Source organism: Fukomys damarensis, unplaced genomic scaffold, assembly GCF_012274545.1.
Source record: "Fukomys damarensis isolate Sample0158 unplaced genomic scaffold, DMR_v1.0_HiC HiC_scaffold_9, whole genome shotgun sequence".
Classification (NCBI taxonomy): Eukaryota; Metazoa; Chordata; class Mammalia; order Rodentia; family Bathyergidae; genus Fukomys; species Fukomys damarensis.
In genome coordinates this window covers 28,202,104-28,225,185 of record NW_022900921.1, presented here as the reverse complement: position 1 = coordinate 28,225,185, position 23,082 = coordinate 28,202,104, and the positions used below count along the sequence as shown (strand labels likewise).

Genomic DNA, 23,082 nt, shown 5'->3' with positions numbered 1-23,082 from the left:
TGTGTCTAAAAAATTTTTTTTTTTTTTTTTTTTTTTTTTTTGGTACCAGGAATTGAACTCCAGCCCTTGCAATTGTGAGGCAGGTGGTGGAGTCACTGAGCCAAATCCCCAGCCCTCAAAGTAAGTCTTTTAAGCTGGATGTGGTAATGTACTCTTGTAATCATAGCACTTGTAAGGCTAAGACAAGACGATTCTAAGTTCAAAGCCACAATGGGTTATATAGTAAGTTTTAGGCCAGCCTGGACTACAGAGAGATCCTGTCTCAAAACATCAAAACAAACCAAAACAGAAAAAGACAAAAGAAATATTTTTATTAGTTGATTATCTTAGGTATCTGTTACAGTGGCCAAAAATTGATTAATACACTATCAAATTAAAAAATTTACCATAAGTTAATATTTTAAAAATGAGTAACAGGTGGGCCTGGTCACTCATTCCTCTAAACCAGCTCTTGGGAGGCTGAGGCAGGAAGATTAGTGTGAGTTTGAGGCCAGCCTGAGGAACATAGTGAGTTAAGGTCAGTCTGAACTATATAGTGAGATTCTGTCTCAAAATCCAAAAACCAAGCAACAAACACTTTTTAAAAAGTATCAGTTACGTGGGCAAAGTACAACACGTAGACATGCTTAAGTGCTGTTAACGGAATCATTTAGTACTTCGCGTAAAGAAACTAGACAGAAAAAAAAAAACCAAACTAGTGGCTAAATTTCTTATAGTGTGAAAATTATCAAAACCTTTAAAATTCTGAAAAGCCTAAAAGACATATTTAAATGACAGAGAAAAGACACAAGGCACAGGGAAGTGGGAAGAAGTTCCACAGATTAAAATGATAACAAAAACACACATAGAGAATAAGAACTGACCAAATTGCTTTTTAATTTTTTTGTCTTGAGTCACACTATTTGAGATCAACAAGACTAGGTCAAGGGGGAATTAAGTCTTCACTCACAGCGATCCTCTTGCCTCAGCCTCCTGAGTGCTGGATTACCAGTAATTGGACTACATTACTGTCAATGACCAAGTGCCTAGGCCAGTCCCATATTAGTTTGAGTATGAGAGCAATCTTCAATTGTTTTGCTCATGTCCCTGAGAAAACTGTTTTGAAACATACTTTTGACCATTAAACCATTAAGCTATTTCAGTTTTACTTCCAATTCAATTAAATTTCTTAATACTTATCCTGCTGACAACCATCTTCCTTTTGTATTACTCTTAAAAATAGACTGCTAGCCAGGTGTGATGGAGCATGATATAATCAATCCCTGCACTGGGGAGTCTGAGGCAGAACTGCAAGTTCCTGGCCAGCCTGAGCTACATGCATAGTAGCAAGACTCAGTCTTTCTGAGACAGGAAGATTGCCAGGAATTTGAGGCCAGCCTGAATGAAGCAAAGAAAAGACAAAACCTTGGGGACTATGGATATAGTTCAATGACACAGTAGTTGTTTAGTGTTCATTATAACCTTAGGTTTGGTTCCAGCAAAACACAAACACACACAGAGGCCTTGCATCTATAACCCATTAAGATTTGATTGAAGCCGGGTGTGGTGGCTCACATCTGTGATCCCAGCACTCGGGAGGCTGAGGCAGGAGGATAGCTGAGTTCAAGACCAGCCTGGGCTATATAGTGAGTTCTAGGTCAGTCTCAACTACATAGTGAGACCCTGTCTCAAAATAAAAAAAAAAAAAAAAAAAAAAAAAAAAAAAAAAAAAAAGATTTGAATGTGTAGCCAAGTGTTGTTGGGCACTCTTGCTGAAGCAAGACGATCACCATGAATTTGAGGCTAGCCTAGTGAATTCAGTGAGAACTTGTCTCAGAAATAAAACACCCTAATAAAAAAAATTTGATTAAGTTTTGGTTAATATAGAAGGAAAAAACAGGAAAAAAAGACAACCATGGAAGAGAAGGTGACAAGGGAAATCTGGAGAGCTGGATGTTTCAAAGGCAGAGCAATTGGGGAGGAGTTTTAAAGGCCTAGGAATTTACTCCATTAAAACAGGGTCAGTACTATGCTCGGTGAAACAAGATAGTCACAAGCAGAGTGGTATCTAGTTCACAAATGCTCTTTTTTTGGTTTGGTTTTTCGTACCAGGGATTGAACTTGGGACCTTGTGCTTGGCAAGGCAGATAGTGGAACCATTAAGCTAAATTCCCGGCACATAAATGCTTTTGTTTGCCAACAATTTGGTTCATAAACAGATGCATCTGACAAAATTTTGTTTTTGTTTGCAAACTCTGCACCTGGTGACAAACACAACTGTGGCCATCTTTTCCAAAATCAGAGAACAAATTAAGTTTGTGAACCAAAGTACCACTGTATTGTATGATTTTGTTTATATGAAGTTCCTAGAGTAGTTAAATTTAGAGAGAATGGTGGTTAGCCAGTTCTGTGAGACTAGGAAGAGTTTCAGTTGGAGAAGGTAAAAAGAGTTCCAGAGGTGGGTGGTGATGATAGATGTGAAACGAAAACTTAATAAATTAAAATTGTACAGGGGCCGGGGATCTAGGTCAGGGGTTCGGTGGCCTGCCTTGCAAGCGCAAGGACCCGAGTTCAATCCCTGGTACAAAAAAAAAAAAAAAATTGTACATCTTGGGGCTGGGGATTTAGCTCAGTGGTTCCGCTGCCTGCCTCATAAGCGCAAGGACCAGAGCGAGTTCAATCCCCAGTACCCAAAAAAGAAGAAAAAAATGTACATCTTAAAAAAATGGTTAAAGTTTAAATTTTTACCCATCTGGAGGTGCATGTTTACAATCCTAGCACTATGAGAAGCTGAGGCAGGAGGATCACAAATTTGAGTCCTGTCTGGACAATGTAATGAGATCTTGTCTCAAAATTAAAATAAATAAGGAAAAGGGGCTGTGGCTCAATGAAAAGGCCCCACATTTAATTCTCAGTATGAGGGGAAAAAGTATAAATTTTATGTCAGTTTTATCATCTGTGACCAAGTACTACCTGGCAAGCCTTGTATTCTCAGGAATCTGGAACCTTCATTTTAGAGTACAGGACATATGAGGATTTTAGATGATAAAATCTAAATTTCAGACCCCAGAATCTCTACTTGACTCTTACCTGCTTTAATGTCACTCAGGGCAAAAAGGCCAACACGGGTATCTCCATTCACAGACCACTTCTGTGTTTCACAGTTGGGCTGGCAGCAATGATTCATAAACCGAGCATAGTTTCCTTTGGGACCAGCATCAATGATTCGGTCCTAGAATTCCAAAAAAAGCTGCTCATCAGACTTCTTGAAACCTCTGCTGCTGACTAAAATTAGACTATCTTCTCTAATAAAATTCTGAAATTTGAATCTTTAAGAGTAGTGGTTCTAAAAGTTCAGCTTATGGACCAACAGTAACAATTCCTTCTGGAAGGTTATTAGAAATACAAATTTTTGGTGTGTTCCAGATATTCTAAAGCAGAAAATGTAATAGGGCTCAGTTAATTTGAATTATAACAAATGCAGCAGGGATTCTGATGATACACACATAAATTTAAATACCACTGCCCTAGAAGCAGCAACCGACTCCATTCTCTCTAATCAGGAAGTTCTCAAAATAGGTGTACATTAAAAATTACATATTTGGGTATGATGGCACACCCCTGAAGCTCCTCTGGGAGGCCGAGACAGCAAGACTGAAAGTTCAAGCATCTGCCAGAAAACTTACCAAGATTCTACTTGAAAATAAAATCAACCAACTAAACAAAAATATCTAATGAAATTTAAATACTGATACCAATTCCTTATTCTAAACTATAGCGAGAATATCTGGAGGTAAAGATCCCATGCACCATAAAAGTAGTACTCATGAAAAACATTAGCACACTAGGATACAGAAATTTAAAATAATTTTAAAATAAAATTCTGGGTACCAATGAAATGAAACGCATCAGATTTTTTTTTTTAAACTGGGGATCAAACTTAGGACTACTTTGGGTTTGCAAGGTAGGTGGCAGAACCACTGAGATAAAACCATTGCCCAGAAAACTCTTTGTAATTGTCAGAATGACTTGATCCTCCTTTTCAGGGGGTACTGGACATTAAATGCAGGGTCTTTGCACTAAGTTCCACTCCCAGTCCTTTCATAATTTAAAAAAATTTTTTTGAAGCTTTAAAACATTTATTGGTATATTTTAGATATACACAATGGCCAACGTTTATCATAGGGAATTTGTATCTGTACATGATATATCTTGCTTCTCTTTTTTTCCCATTCCCCTTCCTACCCTTTGTCCTCTCTCATTTATAAAAGCTTTGGTTCAATTTTTTCCTTCTATTCACTTTTATTATCCCTTCATTATTTGCCCTTCCCCCCTTCCTTCCCTTTTCACTCGAACATTTTCTTCCCGTTTTCTAGTATCTCTTATATATACTTTCAGTTTCTTACACCAGAGAGATAAGGCAGTATTTATATTTAAACATGTATGTCCAGGACTGGGGATTTAGCTTAATGGCGCTGCGCCTGACTTCCAAGTGCAAGATCCTGAGTTTGATCCCAGGTATGGGGGGTGGGGTGGGGATTGCAGGAGTGTAGACGTGTGTTCAATTTATCTCACTTAAGAGTATAGTGGGCCAGGGATTTAGCTCAGTGGTTCTGCCACCTGCCTCGCAAGCACAAGGACCCGAGTTCGATCCCTGGTACCAACAAATAAACAAACAAACAAAAAAACCCCACACACCAAAACTTAACAGGTATGGTCTCAAGGTGCATCCATTTACATAGAAATGTCTTAAGCTTATCCTTCATTATAGCAGAGTACTATTCCTACAATCTTTTGAGACAGGGCCAGCCTGCATAGGCTGGCCTCAAACTTATGAACCTCCTGCCTCAGGCTCCCAGATTGCTGGAAATACAGGCATGCTCAATGCAAAGACCCTAGAATCAATCCCCAGTACTGAAGGGCAAAAAAAATTGTAAAAGCAGATTTATTGCCTCTAGCCAGAAATACGCAGGCTTGCCTTTTTTGGAACCCAGATCAAATAATTGCCATAAATATGGGGAAAAAATGGCTCAGCAAAATATATTCTCTCTCTCTCTCTTTCTCTCTCTCTCTCTCTCTCACACACACACACACACACACACACACACACACATTTTTTGGTTACCGGGGATTGAACTCGGGACCTTGTGCTTGCAAGGCAGGTGATGGCACCACTGAGCTAAATCCCAGGCCCATATTATACCTACAAACACCAGCTGAGATAAATAAATTTCACCATGTGGTCACAACATGATCCAATACTTACTTTATCTAGGGTGAGCATATAAAAATTAGTGATATCATGTTCCTGGGCATAACGGATTCGAGCTCTGCATTCTTCTTCATCTATTAGCTCACCCACATATTCATTCACAAATTCACCCTAAAACCAAAAAAACTCCAGACTTAATGGGAAAAGCACATAGGTATTCACATGAATTTAGAAACTAATGAAAATATCAGATTCCCTAAATCAATTTATGCACATGTAATGTTACTTTACATTATCTCAACTACTTGATAATGAAAATTATTCCTTATAACAGCCTCTAACAGAAAAAGGAGTAAGCTGGGCACTATAGATCCACCATAATAGAAGACTATAAATAAACTAAAGTTTCCTCGTAAAGGAGACATGGACAATCAATCACTGTACCTGGCAGAGTGTGAGACGGTCAATTTCCTTAAATTATGTTCATCTTCCTTGCAGCTGACCCTACCTACTGCCCCTCTATGTTTCACACCACTGTCCTCGCTGTACTATATTCATCCTTGCCCTTATCCGTTAGCTGAAAGACTTTAATACCAACTTTGCATTCATCTTCAAAGTCTGAAAACATTTTCAAAACCAAATTACTTTCAGATCCTTTGCCAGATGACCTCAGAACACTGAACTAACACATTCAGTGATGGGTTTTTTTTTCTGTCTCTCCTCCTCTAGAATGTAATCTTCACGAAAGCAGGGCCCATGTCTCCTTTATTGATTACTGTATCTCCACCACAATGGCCCAAATACTAGGTGTGTAATAGCACATGACTAATCAGGCCTACCTATATCAGTCTTTCCAATAAAGGAACATCAATTAAATTCTTCAGAAAGTTTAACCAGAATAAGGCTTATTTTATTGAAATGTTAAATAAGATTTATATTACACCAAGACTGTACAACATTAACTGTCAAAAACTGAACAGAGGGCCAGGGATTTAGCTCAGTGTCACTGCGCCTGCCAAGCAATTACAAGGTCCTGAGTTTGATCCCCGGGACCAAAAACAAAAACTGAAGAGATCAGGGCTGGGATATAGCTCTGTGGCATGGTGCCTGCCTCGCAAGTGCAAGGTCCCAATTTTGACCCCTCTGTGCCAAAAAGACAAAACAAAACAAAAAGAACAGATCTTGTCAAGTTCCTTTCTTTTTCTTAGATAGAGTCTGGCTCTAGTTCAGGCTATACTTGAGCTCACTATGTAGCCCAGGCTGGCCTCAAACTCAAGGCAATCCTCCTGCCTCAACCTCGCAAATGCTGGGATTAACAGGCATGTACCACCACACCCGGCTCCTTGCCAATTTCCTAGTTGAAGGTTTCACTATGTTTTCACTTGCAAAGACCTTGCCTTCTTTCTCTTCATGTTCTATGAACCTAACTGTTTTTACCTGACTAAATATTTTATGAAAAGGTGATTAACATTCTGTATTATGTGATTTTTATCCCCTCTTAACTACTAGTTTTAGGATTTTCACAAAAGAGCTAATAATGTGAGAGTAAGTTTTCCTGTTTTGCCAATCTCTTAACATGATCCATATATGGACTTCAGGGAAGAAAACTAACCATCATCTTATCATCTAAACCCTGGAAGTTACAGCAAAAAGTAACAGTAAAGTGAAGCCCTAAACTGTTAGCCCTAAACTATGTTATCTTCATCTCTGGTAAATTGCTTCACATTCATCCAAACTAATCATATTAAGCAATGAAAACCAAATAACTTGATAATGAAGAAGAGTTTTCATCACCTTTTTAATATCTGTTTTTGTCCGTAGACCCCAGCCCCTCTGCAATGTGCGGAAAATTTCAACCTCTGGGTACTGGCGCTTGCTGAAACACTGGTTTTGACAGCGGCCTCCAGCAGGACATACTGTGGGGTGGCATTCATACAGCAGCATGCGGTTGATGCATTCAGAATCTATCCCACAAGGGTTTTCATCAGTAGCTTTACAGTTGCAACGGGGAATTTCTGATAAGTCTGCAGTGAAGATCTGTACCCTGCCAATAGGACGGTTCACCTGGAGAACAGCATACAGTATTGTACAGGTAATTTGATGTTAAGACAAGTCAGGACCTGTAATAAGCAAATTTCTTTTCTTTGATGCATTATGCCCCATTTTACATGATTTTAAACAATCAAGATTTGGGCAGATTATAAATCCTCACGATACACAAAATATGAATCTCAACTGAACACAAAGACACACCTACAATCCCAGCTACTTGGGAAGCTGGGGCAGGACAATCTAAATTGGAGATCAGCCCAGGCAATTCAGTAAAATCCTACCTACCAAAAACAAAACAAAACAAAACAAACAAAAAAATCCTGCCTACAAAATAAAAAGGGATGGGGATATAATGTAACTCAGCACTAGAGACAGTGCCTAAAATATGTAAGATCCCTCCCCCAAAAAGTGAATTTCACCAAAAAAAATTAAAATGAAATTGTTTTTTGGTACTAGGGATCGAACTCGGATCCTTGCGCTACAAAAAAATTTTAATTAAAAAAAAAAAAAATCAGGACTGGGATTTAGCTCAGTGGTTCTGCCCCCTGCCTTTAAAGGGCAAGGTCCCAAGTTCAAGCCCCCATGCCAAAAATAAACAAACAAACAAATTTCAAAGGGGTACAATGAGCTACACCTTCAGCCTATTTTACTTTGTTATTTGAGATAGGGTAAAGTTGCCAAATTACCCAGGCTGGGCTCAACAATTATGATCCTCCTGCCTCAGACTCCGAAAATGCTGGAATTATAGGCATGTACCACCACATGCATTGGAATATTTACCATTCTTATATTGGAACTACATAGTGGCATGAAAACATCTTTGGGTAATTTGGGTTCCTCTATGTGAAGATGGGTTTTATTTTTATTTGGGGGGGTGTTTGAGACAGGGTCTCACTATGTAGTTGAGACTGACCTGGAACTCACTATATAGCCCAGGCTGCTATCGAACACACAGCGAACCTCCTGTCTCAAGTCTCCCAAGTGCTGCGATTACAGGCTTGCGCCACCACACCTGGTGTGAAGATGGATTTTAGTATTTCTTATAATAGTTTTAAATCCTTTAGGAGAACCATAGCTGTCATTCATATTATTTATGGTTTGGGTTTTTTTGTACTGGGAATTGAATGTGGGACCTTGTGCTTGCAAGGTAGGCGGCAGACATCATTTATGTAGTAGCAGGACTAATGCTGAAAAAACTCTAGTGACAATCTAGTGAGATAAAGCATGAAAGTCAAAGATATCAACACTATCCATGTGATTTTTTTTTTTAATTCAAGTGAATTTTTATAGGTAGATACTAGCAACAGTACAAAAGGAAAGATTTGTTTACTGTCTAGGCTGGTTGGTAATAATTCAGGGAGAAGAAACTGAGTCTTCAAAGACAGCATATAAATAAAATTTGACTAAAAATTGTATACTTTTGATAATTTTACTCTGAATAATATTCTAATAAGGTCCACATTATCACAAAACCCAGCAACCTCTTAAACATGGTAGATATCATAATTTATTATGCCCCCCCATTCTAAATTACAAATTCTAGTCAACCTAAAAGAACTATTACTTGATTGCGGGTATAATTCAGTGGGACAGCATTTCCCTAGTATATCTGATGCTCTGGGTTTAGTCCCCAGTACCAATAAATAAATAAGTAGCCAGGCATGATGGAGCATGAAGGTAACCTCAGCACTCAGGAGGATGAGGCAAGAGGATTGCTGTAACTGGTGTATATAATTTACAAAACCAACCAACCTACCTTCCTTTCTCCATTCATTGTTTTGAGACAAGGTCTTTCAGGCTGGCTTGGAACTGAGTAGGTAGCCCAGGATGGCCTTGAACTCCTAGCAATCCTTCTGCCTCAGCCTCCTGAGTTCTAGAATTACAGGTGTATGCAACTATACCTAGCTATGTTTTATATTTATATTGTAACATTTGAACAAAATAAAACAAGCTCAAGCTTTTTTGAGATATTATCACTACATGTCCAGACGGGCCTCAGATTTGTACCTGTTAACCAAATGATGGATTACAAGCATGTACTGTCATTCCTGGCTCAATAAACCTAAGTTTAATAATTACATGAGAAAACTTGTATGTCTGCTTAATAACAACACCTGTCTTCACAGACGTGTAGGTAGGCTGAAGTACTACTGATGCTATTAGATTTTACTCACCAATTTGTGCAACAGCATATGTCTGACACATGCAGGTTTCAATTTGACTGTGACAGGCTCATGAGGCAGTTAACACCATGCCCTCCCTCCCCTTAAATCACTTCTTTATTGCCTATGCATTCTGGACTCTAGCACTGTGCAACTGAGGCATGAAAAATACTGCTAAAAATCACATAGTGTTAGAAATGTACTAGCTTGTAGGCTAAGCCTGCCGGTAGACAAGCTTACTCTGTAACAACTAAAAAAGGACATTACTCTCACTGCCAGATCTGTTCCTAGACGCTTCAAAAATATTGGTTAAAACTGTAGAAAACTTATTAGTGGAGAAAAAACTCACCACATGCAAGTGGAAGCCACAAACCTAGTGAGTCAGGCAAGTTCTGAGGAGACAGAAGACAACAGCCGAGTTCAGTTACCCAAGACTATAGGTCTTAAATAGGGAATTGGAACATCTATTCTGACTCAAGATTTCTTTACTTGACCTCCCCCTGCTCAAGAAGGTTCCTCTTACTTTTATTCTCTGTACGTGTATATGATATGGCTGAAATATGAACAAACTTAAAAGATTTTAAAGAATAAAATTTAAAAATTCATTACAGTAAAAGACACATTGCCATTAATCTCCCTCAAAACACTCATTTGAACAAAACACTGCTTTGAACATACTTATCTCATCATTCTTGCCATATTGTGAAGTAATTCTAGAAGTCTTCATTACTGAGTATTTAGTTATGCTGTTGTGGTTTCTTTGATGTACTGAATTGATTTAAAACAGTTACGTTTCATGGTCATTGATTTTGGGGAAGACCCAGAAGTTGCATGGTACCAGATCTGGTGAATAAAGTGAATGCTTTTATGTGCCTGCTTGTCTACCAGATGACACGCAGCAGCAGTATTCCCTGTATTTTTTATCATACCTCCTAAATATACTTACTGAAAAGGATTTACAGGCCTCTTTCACAAAGGAAAAAGAATGATGGGACAAATGTATTCAAAATAAGGGGGAGCACTTGGAGAGGATTAACCCACTGGACTGAATCACTAGTGGCACCTACATGATTGTCCCATTGGGCAGGTACAAAGGATCTAATCACTTTGAGATTTTTACTAATAAAATAAAAAATATATAAATAAACAAAATCTAGTTAGTCACTTGGATTTTAATAATTACTGCCAAAATATAAATATTAATAACAACTCATACCAATTTCAGACTTTTATAATTATTTAAAAACTTATTTCATTAAAATAATTTATATTCATGAATCATTTATCAATAATTAATTCTCTAAAATTTTAACATGGAGCTGGGCATGGTGGCCAAACCTGTAATCCCAGAGCTCCAGAAGGCAGAGGCAGGAGGCCTGCCCCTAGTTCAAGGCTGGTCTAGGCTAAAATCTTACAACCTATTGCTGGTGTATATGATATGCATTTAGAATCACTGCACCACAAATTGGATGTTTAACAGTTTTTTAAATACCATTTTAATGTTTGCCTTAAGGAACTGTAATAAAATGGTATATGGTGTGCTAAGTCAATGACTTTTTTTGCATAATCAAAGACCTACTGAAAAGTGGTACAATGCTGCCAGATGTGACAGTCCTGCATGTGCTACAGTAGTTCAAGCTGGTGGGAACAAATGAATTCAAACCAGAGCTTCCCAGCAACGAAATACAATTATAACCTGTTGCAAATGTGTTAATGGCACTTTTTTTCTTTTACTGTAATCAATTTTAAAAATTTATTTCATTTCATTTTGGGGGGTACTTTTATCCCCGGTACCAGGAATCAAACTCAGGACCTTATGCTTTAGAGGCAGGCATAGCGCTATTGAGCTAAATTCCCCAACCTGTTCATTTCATTTGCTTTTGAGACAAGTTCTTGCAATGTAGCCCAGGCTGGTCTCAAACATGAGGCTATTCTCCTGCCTTAGACTTTTTTTTTTTTTGGCACCAGAGATCGAACTCAGGTCCTTGTGCTTGTGAAGCAGACAATGGAACCACTGAGCTAAATTTCTGGTCTCCTGCCTTAGTCTCTTGAGTGCTGGGATTATAAGCATACACCACTATGCCCAGAAAAATTTAAAACTTTAAACATTCACCATATATCTCAATCATACCTCTTATGTTTAAACCATTCTTTCCTAATATCTAATTGAACCTGTTCCTAATCTCAAGTTTCTTGCCTAACACATAATGCAAAAAATTAAAATTAAAAACTCATAACAAACATATAGCTATAGAGTTTTGGGTAAACATACGAGTTCAGGAGTTGGCAGCCTTTTTCTGTAAAAGGCCAGGCAGTTAAATTTCAGGCTTTGCAGATAGGCCATACGTGTCATGTCGGTCATACATATAACTTAATCCTGCCACTGTGGTATGAAAGTAGCCAGAGAAAATGTGTAAATTAACCAAGATGGCTGTGTTCCAATATAATATTATTTATAGACATTATAAGTTGAATACAATCCTCATGTGTCATGAAATACTCTTTTCCCTCCAACCATTAACCACTTAGCAGGCCAATTATTTAAATACAGGATGACCAAAAACTGGGTATTTTTGGTTAATTTTTATAAGATAGTAGGAAATATAAAAATGACAATTTTATTAAATGTATTCAATACAAGAATCAACTGGCTGAAATGACACCTGCCTGAATGACACTTGGGATAGTCAGAATGTAAATAAATGCCCTGCCTCAGTGATACTTGAGGTAAACTGTTGTTAAGTGATTAAAATGTGACAGAACCATAACTCAGGATGTGAAGGCAGGAGGATCACAAATTCAGTGCCAAGCTAGGCAACTTAGCAAAAGCCTAACTCAAAATAAAATAAAATAAAATAAAATGGCTGGAGATGTACCTAAGGTTAAACTTGGTATTGCCCCACCCACATTAAAATTTTATTTAATTTTAAACAGTAAAAAAACCATCATTTGCTTATAGACCTAACATCATAAACAGGCAGCTGAATGCATATGGCACATGAAGGAGTTTGTCAACTCCTCCTTTACATCTTTACCTGGGAATATGTTGTAGAAATAGGTAGAAGCTGGAAGTGTGGGATACACCTGTATTCCCAGCTACTTAGGAAGGTGAAGAAGCAAGAATATCACAAGTTCAAGGCCAGCCTTGGAAATTTAGAGATACCTTGTCTCAAAATAAAATACAAAGGGACTGGGGACATAGCTCATTCAGATTGCTTGTCTATCTAGGCTCAACCTCATTATGGAGGATAATGGGAAATAGAGATATAATAGGAGGAGTTGGCATATAAATCCTAGGATGAGATCATTTGCAGACTGTTGCTTCCTCATTATCCAAGCTCAATGTGGTTGATGTACTACTCTGAAATACCTACCTTGCTACTATCTGACACCTAGGAATGCATAAATAGGATCACTTTTCTTTCTTCTTTTTTTTTTGTTTTGTAGCCCAGACTGGTCTTCAACTCCTGGCAATCTTCCTGCCTCAGACTCCCAAGTCCTGGGATTACAAGTGTAAGCTAGCAGGCCCAGCTTCATTTCTTCCAGGTCTATGTTTTTTTTTGGAGGGGGGCACTCGGGATCGAACTTGGGTCTTTTCGCTTGTGAGGCAGACAGTGGAACCTAGTTGTTTTGGTGTTGTCTTCACACGTTACTTCATTTAACTCTCAGTATATTGCCAGGGTCTATTTAGACCCAATATATAGTTCTCAGTTTCCTTACACAGTTTTAATTCTTTGCAAGGATTGATATTTTATGACTTTTATTCCTTCTTAAAGATCAAAAAGAAAATATATTCATTTTACTGAGAAGAGAAGGAGAGAATGGGAGGAAGGGGAAGGGAGGGGAAGGAAAAGAAAGGAAGGAAGAGGGAGAGACAGACAGACAGACTTCTTTATTTAGAAGGAACACATGTCATTTTATATTATAATTCCCATGTGGGTTAATGAGACTTTTTTTTTAGCAGTACTGGGGATTGAACTCAGGATGTTGTGCTTGCAAGGCAGGCACGGGCACCACTGAGCTAAATCCCCAGCTAACAATGAGATCTTTTTATAAATCTATGATACCATCTGGTATTTTAGTGTTCTTATTTTTCCTGTATGTTTTAACATTTCACTTTTTTATCACCACTCAGAATTACTCACCAATGATTTCAAACTATGTATACTTTTTTATTTAAAAGCCTGAAATGGTAAGAAATAGAACTGTGGCATAAGTATGATGAAATAGTGAACTAAAAAGTAACAGTGCTGTTTTTTTTACTGCATTACCCAAAGTACTGAACATCTTTCAAAGACTATTACTACCAATCGCTTCTTGGCCTTTTGGCTAAGATCAAGTGAAGACTATTACTACCATCATTGTAGCCTATTATTACTAATGTTACTAGATTCAGCAAAAATCCAGGTGACCCAAATTAAATTTGAATTTTTGGACAAAAAATGTTTCTTTAAATAATGACCCATGCAATATTTGGAACATATGCTCTAAAGAGATGGTGCTGAAACTGATACACAAATAAATTATGTACTTACGATACATAAGTACATATACAAGATTTCTGATACTCAAAAAAATTAGGAATGTGGGCCGGGGATTTAGCTCAGCAGTTTGGTGGCCTGCCTTGCAAGCACAAGGACCAGAGTTCAATCCCCGGCACCAAAAAAAAAAAAAAAAAAAAAAAAAAGGAATGTGAACAGAAAAAGCACCCCCGTGCACTTTTTTGGGGGGAAGTTTTGAGACAGAGTCTCAGTATGTAGTTCAGATTGCTCTGGAACTCACTATGTAGCCCGGGCTGGTCTCGAACTTGCAGCCAGCTTCAGCTTCCCAAGTGCTGGGATTACAGGCGTGCGCCACCACACCCGGCCCCGCCAAGCACCTTTATGAAAAAATAGGGTTCTCATCTTAGGAACCTAAATTTGTTAATAAATAATATTCTTTCATGTCTTATGATGCTGGAAGACCCAAAAACAAAAAACTAACTTATCTGATTAAAAAAGTCTTGTAGGGGCCAGGGATTTAGCTCAGTGGCGCCATCACCTGCCTCACAAGCACACCCCAGTACAAAAACAAAAAGGGTTTGTAGGTGGGGTGTAGTGGTGCATACCTGTTATCCTAGCACTCAGGAGGCTGAGGAAGGAAAAAATCACTGCCAGCCATGAGCTCAAGGCCAGCCTGGGCTACATAATGAGTTCAAGGTTAGCCTACACTACAAAGTGAGCCTATATCAACAAAAAAAGGGGGGGGTATTGTAAAAGGTTTAATAAATACTCAAATTTCTTAATTTGTTATTTCACTTTCAATCTTTTTTTTTGGTACTGGGGACTGAACTTTGGATCTTGCACTTGCAAGGCAAGTGGCACCACACCACTGAGCTAAATCCTTAGCCCTTCACTTCTTTTAATTATTTATACAAATGACTTAAAAATACAAAAAGTCTTCTGGACCAGGTTGATACAGTGACTATTTCATCATCAGGCAGACTGAGGAGGGTTAGGTACACCTAATATTAATTTTTCTGACCTTGGAATTCCTAATCATACTAGTTACCTAAAGTATATTTAGCATCAACCAATACCAAACAGACTTACCATGTATATTATTCACATTCCCTCAGGAGCATTTATCATTTTTCATCATGCCATTTTGTTCCATTCACCATGAAGATACTTACTTTGAATAAAATCTAACTTATTTACATGAGAGAATTTTTCAAGGCAGTAGGAAAAGTGATATTTCAAGGCATTGCTGACTTTTTGAAGTGTGTGCACTATGCTAGAAATGGTAATCTATTACCTTTTTTTTTTCTTTTAAAGTTCTACCTCCACCTCAAAGCACTTGAGTTTCTGCTTCCAATCCTGAATGGGGAAAAATGAAAGTTCTACAATGTCTCTCTCTTCCAGACATGATACCTCAAGAATTTTTTCTCACCTTTATATGTTTATAAGGTGGTGGCTTCTTGTCATTTTTTCTATCTTCCTGCAGCTGTCTTAGCTCTTTTTGTGCCTTTAATTCCTCAAATCTTGCTGCGGCTTCCTGAAGAGCTAAGAAAACACAAGGCACACATTACTTAAAAATCTCTGGATAGTTATTTTGCTTTTTGCCCCATTATATAAAAATCTATGTTTCAAACAACCAACCAATACTACACACAAAGAAAATCTAAGAATATGTGTAACAGGCAGATTATAAAGTCGCCAGGGTACTCAGACAGCTTGGAAATGGCACACTACAGGTTACCATTTGGACAGGAAAGAAAAACAAAATACAGGTCAAGGACATGGAAAGAAATCACAGATACCATCTCCTAACAGACTTCACAAGATAGGGTGTGATTCATTAGAAGTGCTTGCCTAGCATGTATAAGGCCCTGAGGCTGACATCAACACCTAAAAACTAACAAAAAGACTTCATCTGCTTAGCAAAGTCACTGTGTCCAAGACTAATTCTTTACTCAGTCTTCACCCCCGTTTCCAAACACTGTTACTGTCCAGGGCACTAGGTAGCATTCTTGCCATCCTTTGGAAGGCATTTAAAGTTATTCCTCCTTGCCTATTCTCTACAGTACCTGTCTCTACTCTTAAAATACCCATTCTGTAAAATATTCACTATAAGCACTAATTATACACACAGATCTTCACATCGAATTTATATTCAAATCTTGTGCTTTCATATCCTTAAAACATATAATACCTAAAAAATCTGACAAAATCAGTAAGAGTCACTTTGTTCTCTACATAAAACAAAATGTTTATTCATTATTCTTGATCCAGGTTCAAAATTCTGATTCTTTCTTTCCTCTTTCATTTTGGTAGCTTTCCTCATGCTCTGTCAAATATATATGTATGTATGTATGTATGTATGTATGTATTTTTTTTTTTTTTTTTTTTTTTTTTTTTGTATCAGGGATGAAAAGCAGGTGCTGGCACCACTGAGCTAAATCCCCAGCCCTTTGGTCAGTTTTTTATGTTTATTTTTTAATTTAAAAATTTTTTTTGGTACCAGGGATTGAACTCGGGTCCTTGTAGTTGCAAGAAGGGGGGCGACAGAACCACTGAGCTAAATCCTTGGTCCCTGGTCAGTTTTTAAAGGCTGCCTTACTCATTCCCTTTCATTGTCTCTATCTAGAAAGTACGCGTAATCTGCTGAATTGTCCTAAAATTCATCCTTCTTTCATTCTGTTCTTCAGCATGTCCTATCTTGTCTATCTCCTCATGCCCACCCAGTGTCTGTCATTCTCTCTACAATGACAATTCCATTACAGTCTCATCTTCAGCTAGCTCACTGATCTTTTCAGCTGAAGCCTCTTAACCTCTTAAAGTCTAGACACCCCATGACAGACCACGGTTTCTAAACTCTGCTCTAACCAGTAACTTGTCTCTCTTATCAGACAGACAGCCCAGAGTTCCCTTTCTTCCCTGTGTTTAAACTATACCAAATTGGGTCAGGGATTTAGCTCAGTGGTTCTGCTGCCTGCCTCGCAAGCACAAGGACACAAGTTCAATCCCCGGTACCACCCCCACAAAAAAAAAACTGTACCAAATATTTGGAAGCTCTTAACTCAGCATGTTACATTCAACTTGTTTTCTAGATATACTTAAGGATGGTCCCTTCCTCACAGTCAATGTAGAGAATCAAGAATGTGGAGGGCTGGGGATGTAGCTTAGAGGAGCTGGGTCTGCCTTGTGAGTACAAGATTCTGAATTCAATCCCAAGTACAGAAAGAAGGCCGGGGGGGGGGAACGAGACAGACACACAGAAGGGATTCTGGAGCCCAACTACCAGAATTAGAAACTTTTTCCTCTAACCCAAACATGGTAACACATGATTACAGCACTTGAGCGACTGAGACAGGAGAACTACTGCCAATTCTGAGGCCAGGTTGAGCTACACAGTGAATCAAGGCCTAAACTATGTATATAGTGAAGCCGCGTCTCAAAAAACAACAATAAAAAAGAAATCTTCCTCTTTTTCTTATAGGCAGTAGGAACTTGGGTAAATAATGTAACTTTTATATGTCCCTATTTTCTCATCTGAAAGATCAAGATGTTATCCATATTATAAGGCTTCCATAAGACGTAAAGAGCAAACACTGAATAAAACCTGGCAAAAAATAAATGGTAGGGGCTGGGGATTTAGCTCAGTGGTTCTGCCACCTGCTTCGCAAGAGCAAAGACCCAAGTTCCCAATCCCCAATACCAAAATACAAACAAAAATTATAACAAATATTGTAATTATGGCTCATTCTTCAAAGTGTTGCTTAGGATAAAAGTCAGCCATGACTTCCAAACCTGGATCTCCAGCCTAGCTATGTTTTCTCTTGTTCAGTATACCATGCACATGTCTACCATAAGAGTAAAGAAATGGTGTTCTGACTGCTGGTACTGTTGTAAAGCTCTCCCTCAAAATATATGTTTCTATGCTGTATGGTGGTGCATGTCTGTACCCCAGGAAGCTGAGGCAGGAGGATTAAGAAAGTGTGAGACCAGCCTGGCTAACTAAGTGACATCATGTTTCAAGATAAAAGGATTCTGCCAGGTATAGTGGTGCATGTCTGTAATCCTAGCACTTGGGAGGCTGAGGCAAGAGACTGCCACAAGTTCAAGGCCAGCCTGGGCTACACAGTCAATTGGAGGCCAGCCTCAACTATGTAGCAAGACCATGTCTTAAAAACACACACACACACACACACACACACTTATACATACACATACATATATATATATATATATATTTACATACATGCACACACACATATGTAAAAATAATTAAAAGGGCTGGGGTGTGTAGCTCAGCAGTAGAGCACTTTTCCTGCAAGTGTCAGGCCCTGGGTCCAATTCTCACTAAAAAAAGGGGGAAAAAACCTCCTAACAAGGCCTCTGAACCAGGTACAGAAATGGCAAAATCCCACAAGTTCACCAGGTTCAGATTCATGGCTGTCCCTGAACTCTTTCTTACCTTCTCCTCCAACCTTGGTAGTGGCCAAGACGTTGGACCAGGGGGATGCTGAATATGTGAGATTATAAGAGCCAAGAACTAAGCTCTTGTAGTATTAGTACTGACAGCCTATATATTAGTACTGTGTGTTATTATATCATCAATAGTATGAATAGTCCACATCTCTGTACAGAAACCATATGGCAAGGCAAAGGAATTAAGTCAAAACCCACTGCAATAACTGAAATAACACAATCTGGGAAAAACACAATCTGTGTTAAAGTTGTTTCCTATGGAGATCATTCACATTCCTTACTAAGGAACTTTTACTTACTTAAAAACTTTATACGCTTACCAAGACGTTTTACATGATAAAAATCCCTTTCTAAAAATGTTAAACTTTAATATGCCAATATATTTAAATAACAAGAGATGCACTGCCTTTCAAAGGGCAGCTGAAGGAAGAAAATTAACCACTGAAGGAATACCAACTACGGTATTCTGCAGGTTTTAGCATCCCACTGAGCTCTCAGAGCAACCCTTTCTCAATGTATCTTTAAAAAAAAAAAAAAAAAAAATCCAAGGCTCAAATTTCATTCCACTACCTGATGAAGGGGTAAAACTACCCTTGCTGATACCAAGGGAAAATGCTCTTAGACCTATCTGTCTTCACTGACTTCCTTGCTAGACCACTTTACAAAAATTTAATTCCCTATATAAATTTATTAGCTTTTACAATTTTTGTGAATATTATTTCTTCTTCCAAAACATATTTAAAAATAACATCTGGGCATGGTAGAATATGCCTGTAATCCCAGCACTGGGGACACTGAGATAAGAGAATCGCTGTTAGTTTGAGGCCAGCCTGGGCTACATAGTGAGTTCAAGGCCAGACTGAACTGCATAGCAAGACCTTGTCTCAAAAAACTAATGAATAAAAAACAAAAATAAAAACTCTATGGAGCACATGCAGCTTTCCTCCATTTGAGTCCTTGGCTGGCAAAGTATTTATTCTATAAAATAATTCTAGACATTCATTATTTGATGTGATACTGAGAAAATAGAACTTGTAGGACCAGAAAACAAAACAAAAACTTTCCTCAACGAAACTACAGTTAAGGACTAGGTTCAAAAGCTAGTTATGTGGTTCAACTTCCCTACAAAATCCTTTATCGTCAGCCACCACCACCACCACCACAACCAACCAAGAAATTTGGAGGTCAGAGAGCTAAATGGAGCATATGAATTTAAACCAGAGCAGATAGGTTAACAGAGGTCTGTGTTGGTCTGAGAAATAAGATTAAATAAAGTTACCTTTTTTGTATGTCCCATCCACTCCTTTGCTCATCTTATCCTTGCTGCTCACATCCCCCTCCATGTAAGGAAAGACTCGAGCTTGATGAGTCCATAGATAGTCATTAGACCCAAAGAAGAGGACGGGGAACTCGCCTACATCATGCCTCATTTTATCAATGTTGGAAGGAACAGCTCGAGGATGGCAGATCTCAGCTGGCCACCACCTAGGAAAGATGAAAAAATGGAAAGAAATCTCTAGGGCTGGGGATTTAGCTCAGTGGTTCCGGTGCCTGCTTTGCAAGCACCCGGACCCAAGTATGATTCCCAGTGCCAAAAAAAAAAAGAAAAGAAAAGAAAAGAAAAAAGGAAAGAAATCTCTAGAAGGCAGCAACACACTGAGAAAATATTCTCTTTAACATAGGACTAAAGAATAGCAATGTGACAGGCATGGTGGTGCAGCCTTATAATCCCTGTGCTCTGGGAAGCTGAGGGAAGGGGGTCACATATGTAAATCTAGCCTTGGTAACTTAACAAGACCATTTGTCAAAATAAAAATTTTAGAAAGGGCTGGGAAAACCACCAACAGAGTAAAAAGACAATCCACAGTGTGGGAAAAAAGTTTTTTCTAGCTGTTCCTCAGATAGAGGACTACTATCTAAAATATATAAAGAACTCAAAAAAACCAGACCTGCCAAATTTAAAGACCTAATCCAAAAAACAGGTATTTGAAATGAATAGATAGATACTTCTCAGATGAAGAAACAGAAAAAGCAAATATATGAAAATGTACAATATCACTGGTCATTCGAGATATGCACATTAAAACAACTTTGAGATTCCATCTCACTCCAGAAAGAACAGCTGCTACCAAGAAATCAAACAGGGCAAGGATCTAGCTCAGTGGTTCCACTGCCTGCCTCGCAAGCTCAAGGTCCCAAGTTTGATCCCCAGCACCAAAAAATAAAAATAAAAAAGAAATCAACCAATAACAAATGCTGGAGGGGCTGGGGAAAAAAGGAATCCTTCTCGACTGTTGGTGGGAGTGTAGACTGGTGTAACCATTGTGGAAATCAGTGTGGAGATTCCTCAAAAAACTGAAACTAGAGGCTCCATTCGACTTAGCTGGTCCCTTTGCTATCTTCCCAAAAGAATTAAAAAGATCAAAAGCCAGGGATTTTGCTCAGTGTTTCCACCGCCTACTTCACAAGTGCAAGAACCCGAGTTTGAGTCCCGGTACCAAAGAGAAAAAAAAAATCATACCACAGCAATATATGCACAACCATATTTATAGCAGCACAAGTTGTAATAGCTAAATCTTGGAAACAGCCCAAATATCCATCAACCCATTAATGGATAAAGATGACTGGAACTTTTTATACAATGGAGAACTACTCTGCCATAAAGGATACCTTCAGACATTTATAGCTAAATGGATGCACCTTTAGACCATACTCTTCAGTACAATAAATCGGACACGCATGTTTAAATATCACATTGTTTCTCTGATATGAGAAATCAAAAGCAGAAATAAGGACTGAAATGTACAATAGATATTGAGGAATAGGAAGAAAATGTTCAAATAGGAAGGGAACAAGGGAGAAAGGAGGGAGAAAGAATTCCCTATGATGAGTGTTCACATTATATACAACTAAAATGTACCAATAAATTCTTTGGTATTACAACAAAAAAAGGGGCTAGGGATATAGCTCAGTGCAAAGGCCCTCCGTGCAATTGCCTATATCATTAAAAAAAAGTCTGACCACATTAACAACCACCCTACATTCTTTTTTTCACACAAACAGCACAAACAAGTAGTATGTACGACAGACTGAAAACAAATGCTCATGCTTATATATACACTCCTTTACACATCATTATTCTAACTCAAGAAATCTATTCAAGGGAATTAATTAGATATAAAAATTGTAAGAATAGAATATTAGAAAATATGAATGTTCAACATGAAGGGAATGATAACAGTAGCTATGGTAGACAAGACAATGAAATACAATTATTAGGAGTACAAAAAATTACATCAAAAATGGAAAAAAAAAAAAGGGCCGGAGACACAGCTCCGTGGCACGGAGCTTGCCTCGCAAGCACAAGTTTGATCCTGGAACTGCAAAAAAAAAAAAAAAAAAAAAAAAAGAGGAAGGGAAGGGGAAAGGGAAAGATCATACACAAATTACTACAATCACTCCAAGAAAATGAAGCTGGAAACTCCCCTCAAGCTACTTTACTCCAGAGAATTCCCTGAGAAGCTACAGTGTGTATCCAAATACTGACAAAATGAGCCTAATGCAACAGTGAGCTATGCGCGAAATGCAATACTATACTAAGTAAGTAAATCTCAGGCATAAACATAAATTAAAAAAAAAAAAAAAAGCCCACATGAAAATACATCAACAATCCCTTATACCAAGGTTTATAACATAAAAAACAATACATTTAATTTATGTGCTAAGCTTAGATAGCAAGGTAAAGAAATGAAACAGTCAAAACTCAGCACAATATACATGTCTGCCAATAGGGAGGAAATAGAATCAGACAAGGGCAAAAGAGCCTCAAATGTACAACAGTGTTCTCTAATTTACTAACAGGTAAATACACAAATGTTCCTTTTGTTCTTTTCATTGTCAAAAAATATTTCATTGACATATAGTAAATGTATATACTTAGGGCATACAGATAATTTCATAAATGTATGAAATGGAACAATCAAATCAAGGTAATAAGAATTTCCATCTCCTTAAACACTTATTCCTTTGTGTTACGTTATGTATCTTCACACCCCTCTCTTTCAGTTCTTCATGCAGTATATAATTGACATGGCCTACACTCTACTATGCCTTTTTTTTTTTTTTTGGTGCAGGGGATCAAACTTGGGACCTTGTGCTTGCCAGGCAGATGAGTGCCCTTGAGCTACACCTCCAGCCTACTATGCCATTTGGTAATACTTTAAAATCACTTGTATTAAGGGGAAAGGAAAGGAAAAAAAAATACCAGAAAAGAAGGAAAAACAGAAACAAAGATTTTTGTAAATAGGCAGGGTGAAGTGGTGGAAGGGAGGAAAGGGGAATGGGGAAAAAACAAGAACCAAGATATAAATGAGTGCCCTTGAGCTACACCTCCAGCCTACTATGCCATTTGGTAATACTTTAAAATCACTTGTATTAAGGGGAAAGGAAAGGAAAAAAAAATACCAGAAAAGAAGGAAAAACAGAAACAAAGATTTTTGTAAATAGGCAGGGTGAAGTGGTGGAAGGGAGGAAAGGGGAATGGGGAAAAAACAAGAACCAAGATATAATATAACATGTACAGGTACAAAGTACCAATGCTGAATGTGATCATAATATATACCTAAAATGTACCATAAACTTAAGGAAAAAAAAAATCTCTTGTTGTAAAAATACAAGTTTTTTTTTTTTTTTTTTTTAAAAAAAA

General features: G+C 38.0%; 1 protein-coding gene across 4 annotated transcripts in view; it reads right to left on the bottom strand.

The window, feature by feature from the left end:
• Nsd1 (nuclear receptor binding SET domain protein 1) overlaps positions 1–23,082 on the bottom strand; it is a 141,287-nt gene that overhangs the window by 9,896 nt on the left and 108,309 nt on the right. For all 4 annotated transcript variants that reach the window (XM_010622071.3, XM_010622072.3, XM_010622070.3 and 1 more), the window contains exons 16-20: positions 19,657–19,862; positions 15,337–15,449; positions 6,986–7,255; positions 5,246–5,362; positions 3,070–3,211 (exon numbers count right to left, since the gene is read on the bottom strand). In XM_010622071.3, coding sequence (XP_010620373.1) covers positions 3,070–3,211; positions 5,246–5,362; positions 6,986–7,255; positions 15,337–15,449; positions 19,657–19,862 — 848 coding nt within the window. The remainder of the gene's footprint in view (positions 1–3,069; positions 3,212–5,245; positions 5,363–6,985; positions 7,256–15,336; positions 15,450–19,656; positions 19,863–23,082) is intronic.